Source organism: Rhinolophus ferrumequinum, chromosome 21 (assembly GCF_004115265.2).
Source record: "Rhinolophus ferrumequinum isolate MPI-CBG mRhiFer1 chromosome 21, mRhiFer1_v1.p, whole genome shotgun sequence".
Taxonomy (NCBI): Eukaryota; Metazoa; Chordata; class Mammalia; order Chiroptera; family Rhinolophidae; genus Rhinolophus; species Rhinolophus ferrumequinum.
Genome location: NC_046304.1, coordinates 54,936,257 through 54,948,850, shown reverse-complemented (window position 1 = coordinate 54,948,850; position 12,594 = coordinate 54,936,257). Strand labels below are relative to the sequence as shown.

At 65.2% G+C, this 12,594-nt stretch overlaps 1 protein-coding gene across 12 annotated transcripts; it reads right to left on the bottom strand.

The window, feature by feature from the left end:
- Positions 1-368: 368 nt before the first annotated feature.
- On the bottom strand, positions 369-9,693 carry SLC16A3 (solute carrier family 16 member 3). 12 transcript variants are annotated; one of them, XM_033089021.1, is made up of 6 exons: positions 9,601-9,693; positions 3,605-3,730; positions 2,506-2,753; positions 2,115-2,258; positions 1,076-1,849; positions 369-807 (listed from the first exon to the last, which is right to left on the bottom strand). In XM_033089021.1, the coding sequence occupies exons 3-6, from the start codon at positions 2,726-2,728 to the stop codon at positions 551-553; spliced, it is 1,398 nt and encodes a 465-aa protein (XP_032944912.1). In that variant the 5' UTR covers positions 2,729-2,753; positions 3,605-3,730; positions 9,601-9,693; the 3' UTR covers positions 369-550. The 12 variants fall into 12 exon arrangements, with proteins under 12 accessions (XP_032944912.1, XP_032944921.1, XP_032944915.1 ...); XM_033089030.1 differs by having other exon boundaries at positions 3,600-3,726; positions 9,601-9,672; XM_033089024.1 differs by having other exon boundaries at positions 3,605-3,726; positions 9,601-9,671.
- Between the last annotated feature and the right edge of the window lie 2,901 nt (positions 9,694-12,594).

The window sequence follows — 12,594 nt, the reverse complement described above, 5'->3', positions numbered from 1 at the left end:
TGGCCGCCTGGGTCCCGCGTGACAGCGCCGAGCTGTCAGGGTCCAGCATGGCAGGGCCCAGAACCAGTGGCACTTAGGAAGCGGCCGTGCTCCCTGACGAGGACCACACCCGCTTGGCTTGTTGAGAAAGTGGACCACCCGGCGTTAAACCAAACTTGGCTCCTCCCACATGCAGGTTTATTCCAGACCTTCCACAGGTGCAGGAAGGGAGCTTTGTCCCAGACACTCAGGCCCAGGCTGGGGTGCAGGGTACAGACAGGACAGGGACGGACCCACCCTCTGATTAAAGTCGTGTTGTCTCCGAGCGTGGGTGTCTAGGTCCTTCAGCCCAGTACTGGGCACCGGCTGCTCGGGGGTCAGCAGGCTGCTCAGGGGTCAGCAGGCTAGGCACCTGGTGCACACGGCTGGTGACCTCGACTTGGCTTTACTGCAGATCCGCTTGGAATGACCTGGTTCCTACCCGCCGCCTTCCCTGACAAATACTGTACAGGTGACGCTCCGCTTCCCACACCAGTCCTGTGTGAAACGAACGGGCCCCGCGGGCTCCGGCTCAGACGCTCGTTTCCGGGGTGTGAGCCACCTGCCCGTTTTTCTCAGGCTCTGCCTTCAGGAACCGCTCCACCTCCCTGGAGTCCACTCTGCCGTCCGCAGGGGGCTTGGGGCACTCCGGCCCCTCCGCGTCCGCAGCGGGCCTCCGCCCGATGCAGAAGAAGTTGCCCAGCGCCAGCACCAGGGACGCGGTCAACACCTCGGCCCCCGCCAGGATGAACACGTACTGGTAGACGTGCGTTGCGTCCAGGAGTTTGCCTGCCAAGGGGACAGCGTCAGCCAGGGGCCAGAGGCACCCACTGAATCCCCTTCATGTCTCGGGGATGCGGCAGCACCACCCGAGATTCGGGTGTGGTCCTGCCTTTGGCCCAGGCCGCCCGCCCCTCCCACAGCCGACGGAGCGGGTCCCCGTTCCTTCCTGACAGCTGCTGGCCGTGGGGGCTGGACCAGGCAGGGGGGCTCCCCTCAGTCCTCCCCCAGTGAGCCCCTCCCTGCGCAGGGCGGGCTCCCGGCCCCGCAGCCTCACCTCCCGATGGGGGCCCGACGAGCACGGCGATGGCCTCCAGCAGCAGCACAAGGCCGATAGCGCTGGAGAACTTGGAGGTGCCCACGACGGCCATGAGCACCTCAAACTGCAGGGCCCCCACCATGCCGTACGAGATGCCGAAGAAGATGCAGAAGACCACCAGGCCGCCGTAGTCGCCCGCCGTGGAGCCCGTGAGGTCGGTGATGCCGTTGAAGAACATGGCGAAGCTGAACAGGTAGACGGAGTAGGGCCGCACCGTGGGGAGCCCTGTGATGAAGCCGGCGGCGGGCCGGGCGAAGATGTCCACGAAGCCCAGCACGGTGAGCAGGAAGGCAGCCCGCGCGTCCGGCACACCCAGGTCCTTGGCGTAGCTCACCACGAATACCGGCGGCACGAACAGCCCCAGCACCATGACGGAGGCGGCCGCCGCGTAGATAAGGAAGCCGCGGTCCTTGAAGACGCTCAGGTCCAGCAGACGCCGGGGGGCCGGCCGCTGGGGCCCCAGCCCTGCCCCCGCCTGCGCCCCCGCCCGGGGCACCTCGAGGGGCCTCATGAGAGCGGCGCACACACAGCAGTTCAGCAGCAGGCCGCCCAGGATGAGGAAGCCACCCCGCCAGCCGTACTGGTCCTGTAGCACCTGGCCCAGCGGGGACAGCACGCACAGGAACACGGGGCTGCCCGCCGCCGCCAGCCCATTGGCCATGGGGCGCCGCTTGCTGAAGTAGCGGTTTAGCATGATGAGTGACGGCTGGAAGTTGAGCGCCAGTCCCAGGCCTGGGGGAGGGGCGGGGGGCAGGTGAGTGGCCTTGCCCCTTTGTCCCAGGACAGGCTTCTACGTGTGGAGTGTTGGTGTAGGAAGACGGTCACCCACTGACATGCCCAGGACACACATGGGGAACGAGGGGCAGGCTGGCACCCGGGGGGTGGGGTGGCAGGGGACCCACCGCCCCATTCTCCTTGGTCAGCCTGAGCTGTGGCCACCCGGAATGGATGTGCCACCGCCTGCCCACCCAGCCCGCAGCTGGCCAGTCCCACTCACCAGTAAGGACCCCTGTGGTGAGGTACAGCTGGATGACACTCTGGCAGAAGGAGGCGGCCACCATGCCCAGGGATGCCAGGAGGCCACCCACCAGCATGACTGGCCGGCAGCCGAAGCGGTTCACACACACGCTGCAGAGCGGGCCTGCGGGGACAGGCTGAGTGGTGGGGTCCAGCCTCTCTGCGCCCCCCAGGCAGACACCCCCAGCTCAGCAGACACCAGGAGTACCCGCTGCCCAGAGTGTGGTCACGGGCAGCCCCCAGACGGAGCGCAATTCACACCGAGAGGAGCCTGTGTTTGCCACCCGCACATGAGGGGGCCGGACCCCGTGCTCGGGGACTGCACGGCTGTGTGGACGGGCCCGACAGACCCCGGGGAGATGGCCCCTCACCTGTCCCGTACAGCATGGCCAGCAGGATGGAGGAGATCCAGGCTGTGTCACTGTAGCCAATCCCAAACTCATGCATGAGCTGCTTGAAGAAGACGCTGACCGCCTTGGGGAAGGCGTAGGAGAAGCCCGTGATGGCGAAGCAGCCCAGCAGGACGGCCCAGCCCCAGCCCCCATCTGGGGCCTTGATGCCTGTCGGGCCCTCGTCCACCACGGCCCCTCCCATGGCCAGAAGGGCTGCTTGCTCGTCCCTGACAAAGAAGCAGACCAGATCAGTGGGCTGTCAGGTGGTCCTCCCAGCCACAGCCCAGCAGTGTGGGGACAGACACACCGGGGGGCTGGCCGCCCTCCCTTCAGGCCTCAGCCCCCAGCAGGAGCTCAGCTCTGGACGCACCTGATGCTCTCAGCCGGCCTCTGGCCCTCCCTCACCTATGTCACCAGTGCTTGGGCACAGCAGGAGGGTCTGGGGTGACCAGCAGCTGCGGCCCCTCCTCCCTCCGTCTGGCTGGTGGCCCCCACACAGCTGGCTCTAAAGGGCAGTGGCTTTTTTGGGCTCAGCCAGGTCTCAGGTTACCTCCTGAAGAGGGCAGATTCCAGCTGCTGTGTCCAGAAGCCTGAGGGGTTACGCCTGGGCAGCTGGCCCTGCTGTTGGGGCGGACAGCACCACCACCCAGGAGGCAGGTGGGGAAGGTGGGGACCCGGCCCATACAGGAGGACCCCCTGGTCGCCCCCAGCCGCTTGCTCCGCTGTAATTATCCACAGGCCACAGCTCTTCTGGGAGGAGGCAGGGGCCTCCGTGTAAATCAGGAAGGGGAGACCTGGGCCGGGCGGCAGAGGCTGAGCCAGGTGGAGGGATGTCTGCCAACGGACTTGGACCCCCTCTGGCGAGGGAAGGGTGGGCAGGGGCAGGCTCCTTCCATCCAGCCCCCTGGAGCAGGCTGACCGCGCCCACCGCAGGCCCCACACCTGCGGCAGCCCAGACCCAGCTTCCCAGCTAGAGACCCTTCCTTCCCCTTCCATCTTCGTCCCAGTCCCTCTGGCTGCTCCTGGCCCCAGAGATCCCGTTCCCCATCAGCCTGGTGGCCTTGTCCCCGCACCTCACCCGACAGAAGCTGTTCCAAGGGGACTCGGGCAGGCCTGAGACCTGGGGCCTGTTCAGTCCAGCCCACGCCGCTGGCCGCTGAAGCTCAGGTCCGTCCCCACTGGTGGTGTGCAGTGAACCAGCTGTCTGGGGAAAGACCCAGATGTGTCACATCTGCCAGTCCTGCAGCGAGCGCTGCACCCCTGCTGCCCAAGCTCTTCAGTCGCTCCTCCTGCCGCCCCCCCCCCGCTCCACCCTGCCATTTCCTCAGACCCACCCCTTGGCTTGGCGCAGTCCCCTGGGTGGCCCACTTCCACATCTAAGGCACAAAAGGGAGCCTGGCATAGGACCCGAGTGAGGACATGGTCTGTACCTGGACCCAGAGCACAGCTTGTGTGGGGGCAAAGGAATGTGGGGAATGCGCACCTCCTGCACCTCCCCCACCCCGGGCATCCTGGCCGCAGGTGCTGTGCCCTCTGGCGGGATGTTTTCCGGAGAGCACCGCTGTGGGACAGCCCGACCCCCAGGGGCCAGCTAGTGGTCAGGGTGATGACTAGACGGACAGCCCACTGGAGCAGAACAGCCCCCCAGTCTGGGCCAGAGGCCCGCCGTCAGAGCCTGTGCTGCTCCAGCCTGGCTAGGGGCACAGGTGCTGCTTTTGGGAACCCAGGAGAGGGTCTCATGGCACCCAGCCCCCAGGGCCCTCGGGCCCTGCCCACGGCTCCGGGCCCTGAACACTGAGGAGTCCTGGCCGTCAGTGAGCAGCACGGGCCGTTTCTAGAACCAAGGGCTGTGCATCCGTCGGGGGGACACAGCCGAGAGGTGCACAGGGCGCCCCAGCCAAGGGAGCCCCCATTCTGCAAAAGCATCCACAGAACTGTGACTTGGCAAGCCCCCGGGGTGGCCCCCTTCCGCATCTGAGGCACACAGGGAGCCAGAGCCAGAACTTGGGCCCAGCCCTGGGTTCTCCAGAACCCAGCCTCTGCCTGCAGCCAAACACTGCGGGGGTGCGGGGCGGCCACTGTCCCAACTCACCTTAGCCTCTCGTTTAAAAGGTCTCTGAGGCACACCCAGCAGGGTAACTTGAAACAAAAAAACTGAGAAATATATACCCTGTAGGAATGCTTTGCAATGCAGTGACCCTAGTTCCGGTAGAGAGCGTGGGCACCCCGGACCAGGACGCAGGACGGGTCACGGTCATGGGTGCCTGAAGCGCTGCTTGTGCTCAGAATCCTGCTTGTCTGGGCTGTGCCCTGACGTTCACTGCACTTTGTAAATGCATCAGAAGGGCCGTGCAGAAGCCAAGGAGGGGAGTGTGTCTGGAACCAACAATTAGGAATAGCCCAGCTCTGTAGCCAGGGTCACACAGCAAAACGGTCTGCCTGGCTATACCCGCCACACCTGGACGCTCTCACCAGGGGACCATGGACGCCCCCACCATGTTGGCCCTGTGCTCTGCTCATCTGCTGCCCGCTATGGCTGGACCCTCCCTGGAGGCCCCCATGGTCCTCAGGAGATAGACACCAGTTGCCTGTGGGGCACGGGGCATCCCCTGAACTAGCATCTAGAATACTGAAGAGGCACAAGCAGCGGTGCCAGACCCAGAGGCCAGCTGGGGACAGCACGTTCTGGGACCTGTGTGGGTCCCAGAAGACCCGTGTGGCTGCCATGTGAGGCTCACCTGGGTCAGGGCCCGCCCTCTGCGCCTGAATCAAGGCCACGCAGGGTTTCTCTCCTACCCACCCGTGTCGGCCCAGAGGCTCTTCAAATACTTCTCCCAGCGAACCCCCAGCCTGCGGGGCCAGCCGCACTGAAATGGCCCCCTACCCCATTCCTCACACCAGCTGGTCCTCAGTGAGGTTTTGACTTGAAAATGCCCGGGCAGTGGACAAGCTGGGGAGGGTGTGGGGAGAGGGCTTGAGGTTTGGGGAAAGGGATTCTGCCCATGTACGGTGGGTAGACGAGGGGCCAGGCCTCCAAAAGCCAAACGGCCTCATCAACCCAGCCCACCTTGGTGCAGCTGATGCTTCACCGAAAACCCTGCCATTGCCCAGTCAGGACCCAGGGGGGAGGAGACAGCCCTGCGCTGGGAGGCACCCCAAGCATATCAGTGGTGCACGGTGGCCTGGCCGGCTGACCGTTCGTGACATTTACCCTCCTGGGGAAGCATGCGAACCATGTCCCAGCCCAGAAATAATCCTCTCTGGGCTTTAGAAAGCTGATCTCCCAGGTAGGATTTGTGTCCCCGCTTCTGGGTCAGGCAGGCCCCAACCCCTGAGCAACTGGCAGCTGAGCAGCGGAAGGCGGGAGGAGGCGTGCACGGGGGAACCCTTGGACTGACCAGTTCAGGAGGATCCATTGTGCCCTCCCAAGGTGGGCCCCTGCAGGCTGCTCCCTTGGGGCCCACTGGCCGTCCCAGCCGCCCGTTCTGGGCCTGGCCTCCTGCCAGGTCAGGCTGCCACCGTCTCTGGTCACCCCTCTCCCCAGTGGCCCCTCCTCTGCCTACCCTCCTCGGCTTTGAAGTCCATCTTGGTGTTGACAGTGCCAAGCCCCACCCCATCTGCTCCTTGTTGCATCTCCACCTCACACCCCCAAGCCCACATCCTGTGGCTTCATCCACCTCTGGGGACCCCTTCCTGCTGCAGGCGCACAGCCACCCCAGTGCACCTGGCATGCCCCCTGCCCCAGGCCCACCTGGGGTCCTGTGTCTAGCCAGTCAGCCCCCAGGGCAGACCATGTCCCCTGGTTGCAGTGCAGTGATCCCCGGCCCTAAAGCCTGCAGCCTGTCCCAGTGATTAAAGGCTCCTGCTAGAGGAGGTTGGCCAGTTATCTAGCTGGACTTCCAGGCCTTGGAGACTAGCTCTGGCCTGCGATGCAGGAAACGGGCAATGATATTCCTTCCTGGACTTGGGGAAAGAGCCAGCCCCAAGGCCCCTGAAGCCAGTGGGGGTGGCCGCCAGCCAAGAGGCTTCTGTGTCCTCAGAGGAGGGAAGGGCTTTCCTTCCTTCCCTCACTGCCCACTGTGCAAACAGGTAACCAGCAGGTCTGGGACACTGTCACCTTCCCAGGTTCAGCGCAGGACCCCAGATACCCCCCCACCTGTGTGCGGAGCTGTGATGAGGAAAGTGCCAGGGGCTTTCTCTGGGGAGGTGGGTGGTTGGCGCTGGGCTGGGGTCTGGCCTGGGCCCTCCACCCCACTTCTGCTGATCACACAACCCCCCAGTGCATGGCTGGCACCCCTGCAAGCTCTAGGGTGCACTCATCTGCTTGCAGGGCCCGGGGGAGGGAACACTGGCCTCATTGGCCAGATTGGACACTGCACCCGGCCAGTCCCTGGTTCTGAGTCATTTCTCCCTCCAACACCATCCCCCACTTAACGAGGAGAAGGCCACGGGCTGGTGGCTGTGGGTGGCCCTGTCAGACCCCCCCTGGAAGGTTCTGAGGTCAGCGAGGGGCTGGGAGGCAGTGGAAGCTGGAGCCCAAAGCCCCCTCCCCTCCCCACCTGGCCCCTGCCCAGCCTGGGAGTGCCTGCCTGCCCGCCCGGCCACGTGGCCACCTGGTCCTATTCCTCAGCTGTCTGCAGTCCCCACCCTGAAGCCAGTCCCCTAAGGCGAAGGCTCAAAAGGAGTCTCTGCCCCAGCAAGTCCCACTAGCCAGGACGGCCCCTCCCACCAACACTGCATGGGGCCTAGTGGGTGCAGGTGGGGTCGGGCGACCCCTGCCGGGCTGGGTGGGTCCCAGCTGGGTAGAGACGGGGGAAAGGGTTGGGAAGGGAGGATGCTCCGCCGGCTCCGCCCCGGCCGCTCGCCTGGTTGAGGGACGTGGGGGACGTGACCGTGCCAAGGGAGGAGCCGACGCCGTATTGCCTGGAGTAGGCGCCCTCCCCGTCTGCTACCGTATTAGCCGGCCCGCGCGGCCCACGTTCGGGGCCGCAGGAGTCAGCGAGCGGCGGAGCCACACGGAATCCCGCGGCTCCCCCAGGGTAGGACCGGCTTCATTTCCCTCGGCAGGGCGCTCGACCCCGGATCTCTGGGATGGCTTCTCCTAACGGCCCACTTCACAGATGGGGACTGAGGCAACGATGCTCCTCCCCCCACCTCCAGTGCGGCCCGTGCCCACTGTGCCCAGGCCTTACCTTGAGACGCGCTGATGGGTCGATGGCTGTGTGGCGTCTTCTCCACTCACCACCACCCAGAAGGGCCAGTGAGTGGGAGCCCACTGCTCCTCCACACACACTCCCCGGCCACTGCCCTGGGGAGCGCAACCTCCCCTGGTGTCCAGCTGAAGTCAGAGCCAGGTTGCCTCCTGCGTGTCAGGCCCTGCTCGGGGTCACATGGGGTCATTACTGCCTTGGGACCAGGCTTCCCAATGTCCACCCCGGCTCTGTCCACACCACACCTGCCTGGGCACTGCCACCAGTGCCCCTGAGGCCCTCTGGAGGCAGACCTCCCAACGGGAACAACTCGTGAACCCCTGCTCACCCCACGAAGCCCAGTTCAACCTCCACAGCCCCGCGGCTCTCCTCCTTCCTAGTAGACCCTTGGGCCTTGGTCATGAGGCAGGGGGACCCACCCCGCCACACAGCATCCACCCCTGCTCTGACTTTGGACAAGCCCTTCGGTCCCGGGTTGTATAGAGGAAGGTCCGGCTGCCATCTGATGTCCGTCAGACCACCCAGCCAGGCCATGGTCACCATACAGCGTGAGCCTGTCAGCCCAGGCTCCTCTGGACGTGCAGCTCAGTGCGTCTGGGACAGAGAAGCACTCTGGCCTTCTGGGGTGCCCCTTTGTCCCTCATTCAGACTCCAGGTACCCCAGTGGCTATGACCTGTTTCCCTTCCATTCATACAGCTTGGTCCAGAACCCAGATAGGTGCATTATCAATCCATTTTTCACAAAAGTAAACTGAAACCCCTGAGGCCCTGCCTGGTTCACCCACGGGCTAGGGGCTGGGACGGGGTGAGGCGAACTAATTCCCCGAGTCTAGGCTGAAAGCCGTCGCCCGAGGACAGGTGTGGGTCGGGGAGTGTTTAGGGCGGCGGCGAGAAGTGGGGGGAGGTGAGGGGAGGAACTCCCGCGGCGCATGTGCTCCCCACTGCCTCGGCTTGGGGGCCCCACCAAATATAGCCCGCGCGCCGGGCCGCTGCGGACCGATCTATATTTATACCCGGGACCGCCAGGCGCAGCCACCTCCTAGCCGGAGCCCGTTCCCCGAGGTCCGCCCGACGGAGGGGCGCCCGGCAGGATCAGACAAGATCACGAGACCCGGGTCCGAGGACGCGGAGGGGGCGCGGCTGGCTCCCCAGGGCCGCCTTTGCGGGAGGTGCGGGGCTCCTCCGTGCCCGGGCATCCCCGGACCAGGAGGGGACCGGGCAAGGGGAGCGAAAGCGCGAACTCAGCGCTCGGGCGGTTCGGAGGGTCCTGGATCCCGGCCCCCGGCCCGCGCGGAGCATCCGGGCCGCGCCTACCTGCCGCCGCTCGCCGGCGCGCCTCTGCCCGTCCCTGCCCGCCTGGCTGCTGGGCCCGCGCCGGGGGCGACTCGGTGCTCTGGTCGCTCGCGCGGCACGTCCCCCGCGCACGTCACGGCCTCTGGCGCCGCCCATGCCGCCGCGCCTGGACCCCATGCCACCGCGGGAGGGGCGCCCCCTGTGCTCCCCGACGGCGCGTCCCGGGTTCTCCCGCGGGCGGAGGGGCCCGCTCGCGGACCACAGCCGGGAGACGTGGCTTCTCGCCCGGCCAGCCCCGCGCCCGCCGCGCCCGCGGTCGGGCCGCCCGGCCCTCAGCCACCTCATTTTCCCCTGTGTGCGCGCTGTCTTCCAAGCGTGGCGGGGTCCCGCGACCTCCCGGCAGTGATCCCCTTCGCTCCCCACGCCCGGGGCCGCGCGCACCCACCTGCACCCCATGCCGCAAGGTGCCCGCAGACCCCATGGAGTTCCCGTCTCCCGCTCCCCTGCTCAGCTCTGGGGCCCGCAGACCTCCCTCCCCAGGCCACCCTGGGATCTGAGCCCCCATCCAAACCTGCGCTTCCTCCCGGGCTGGGCCTGGGGAAGCCGCCGGCCCTGCGTTGCCTGGGCGATCTTGGGCAAGGCCGGCACCCCCTCAGAACTTCCGTTTCCCTGTGTGGCTGCGCGCCCTGGGAAGCCAGATGCGGCCGCTGCCCCTCCCCTCACGCACCCAGAACCGGGTCGTGGGGGTGGGAGGACGGCCAGGTCCCAAGGTGGTCTCATCCCCACACCCTGCAGGTACTGGCCCGTGGGGGTGAGACGATCTGCAAGGCGCTCAAGCCCCACTGTTCTCTTTGCAAGCTGGAAAGAGCTAAGGTTTGAGGAGGCAGCAGGGGGTGAGGCTTGGGGGTGGGGGACAACTGGGACCACAGGAACACTTGCCACCTCACCAACTTGGAATGACACCCCAAGTCTCCTTGGGGCTACAGGAGGCGGAGGCACTGGCAACTGTGGGCTTTGTCACAGATCCCAGCTCGTCTAGAATGGAGGGCCGAGCACCTCAATGGAGGATTACCTGCTCCAGGAGCCTGTGGGACCCCCCCACAATAAAACGGGATGGACAGAATGGCAGTATTGGCCTCCTGGCCCAAAGCCCCCTTCTGAGATGCCAAGTCCACAGAGAGACCACCCCCACCTGCCCGCTGGCACTCACATTGGCTGGGCCATGTGGGCTTGGGTGGCTGGGGTGTCGCTGCCCCCTCAGGGTCTCCCACGGCCAGGGCTGGGTCCCTCCCATGCAGTGATCCCCCACCCAGTGATCTGAGGGGTGCCTGAGGTCTGGCCTTTGTCCTCCCAGAGGGGCGGGGCTCCTCAGGTCCCACTGGGAGAGCTGGGGGCAGTCAGCTGGGGACACCGTGGTTCTGCGGGAGCCCTGCAGTGAGAGAGGACCGTCCCCCAGGCCCACAGCCCCTTAGACGGAGTCTGCCTTGGCTGGGGGCCCCAGGGCCAGCCTGGCTGCCCACGCAGAGCTGCTGGGGGCTCCCCCTCACAGGGACACAGAGGGAGAGCTGACCGAGCACCGACCTTGCAGTCCCCCATCCTGGCAGAGTGTTACAGGGCGTGGGCTCTGACTGGGGGTGGGTGGGCGGGGAAGACCTAAGGGGGTGCCGAGTGACAGCTACTGTGTGGTGCCCTTCGTGGGAAATCAACTTGCAGGTAATCAGAAGAAGGTAAGGAGGCTAAGCCAGGGCCTCATCCAGACCAGGGCCCCGCAGGGGCCAGGAGCCTGCAGACCCGAGACTTTCAGCCCCACCTCTCAGGACTCTGGTGCTCCTTAATGGGGGTCCCCCTGGACCTCTGAGTGCTCAGCCATCAGAAAGTCTCCGTGTGAGGTCCCAGCACGAGGGGACCTGGCCCTGCATCTGGATGGACCCCGGGTCTCAGGTTACAAGGCTCTAATCTGCACAGCCCCACGGGGCACCTTCAAGTTTGGGAGAAGGTGGCTTCCAGAGGGGCTCCCATCTCCTCCTGGGTGCTTCAGGCCCCTCCCAGGGCCCAGAACCCTGAACATGGGGAAGTGGGTGCTGTGCAGGGGAAGGGTGGAGAAAGCCAGCAGCACCCATCCCAGAGCTTGCTCCAGTGCCTGGTCCCCCACATTGGTCCTGGGCCAGCCCCCCAACTGAGGCTGCCCTTTTCTGAAAGGGAAGGGGGTGGGGAACCAGGGAGGTGTAGCCACCCCTGGCGAGGGGGTGGTTTCATAGGACTGCGCTGCCCTCCCCCACCGTCCAGGAGCCCCCACCTGCCCCATCCTCCTGTCCATCTCCTTGATTTCCAGTCCCTGCAGGTGCAGGCAGGCCCTGGGTTGTGCTCCAAGGGGCCTCCAGGGATGTGTCCCCTTGCCCAGCCGGCTGGGGCTCCTGTTGGCTTCCCACCAGCTGTCTCTGGCACAGGCGGTGGGCTGGAGGGGTGGCAATTGCCACGCTGCTGTGCATGCAGACGGAAGGCTTCGAAAAGGATACTGGAAACCCAGAGAGGCTTCTGAGGGTCGCTGTGGCAGTGCCCAGGGAGGGTGGCAGGACAGGCCTTCTGCTCTGACCCGGGGTCAGGTCTTGGGTGCCAGGGAACCTTCCAGGGCCTGATGGAGCCATGCAGGCTCCCCCATTCTCAAGGCCTGGGAACCCCTGGGCAGATGAAGAAAGCTGAGTCATGGCATGGACATTCCAGCCAAGCTACAACCTCTGCCCTGGGGGCCAGGCTCTCCTTAGGGGCCTGGTGGCACCATGTCATAGTGAGTCTGCACTCTCCCTCTACACCTCCGGCCACACCTTCCCTGAATCCAGGTTGGAGAGGCCAGGCCGCTTTTCCGGATGACTGAGGCCAGTGAGGGCAGCCGGGCCCCAGGGCCAGGCCTTTCCACACACGCCCCTGGCTTCCCATGCTTTCCTGGCACCTCTTCCTCAGAGTCTCTTCCGGCTCCTAGGAAAATTAACATATTAACCACTCAGCCACCTAGCTGTGGGCAAAGGCCAGACCCCCCCAGCCCCCGCCTGCCCAGCCTGGTGCACTGTCTGCCCAGGGCAGGTGTTGGCATGGCCGTTAAGATGGAGGTGGGGTGGGGTGTCTGTGTTGGGTGGAGGTTGGGGTGTCATATTCATTAATCAGTCCCCATCCCTCCCCCACCCTCTGGCAGCCACTTGTCTGATTTGTGTCTCTGGGTTTGCCTGTTCTGGGTGCAGGAGAAAACTCATACGTGATGTGGCCTTTTGTGACCGGCTGCTTTCCCAACACGAGGTTTGCAAGGTTCGTCCAGGCCTCGGCCTCCATCACTTCATTCCTTTTTATGGCTGAGTAACATTCTGTTGCATGGATGGACCACCTTTGGTCCTTTCCACCTTTTGGCGGTTGTCAACAGTGTTGCTGTAAACAAACATCCTGTTTGTTTCTGTGTGGACATGTTTTCATTTCCCTGGGAACAGAGCTAGGAGTGGGATTGCCGCCGCTCCTTCAGTCATTGTACGTTTGGCCTTTTGAGGAATGGCCAGATTCTTTCTCCCAGCGGTGGCGCTCC

Coding starts and splice junctions, on each gene's coding strand:
- SLC16A3 (XM_033089019.1), bottom strand. CDS start 9,510: ATGGGGTCTGCGGGCACCTTGCGGCATGGGGTGCAG. Junction 3,731..9,474: donor CCTTGCGGCATGGGGTGCAG/GTGGGTGCGCGC, acceptor GTCTTTCCCCAG/ACAGCTGGTTCACTGCACAC. Junction 808..1,075: donor CGTCGGGCCCCCATCGGGAG/GTGAGGCTGCGG, acceptor TCCCCTTGGCAG/GCAAACTCCTGGACGCAACG.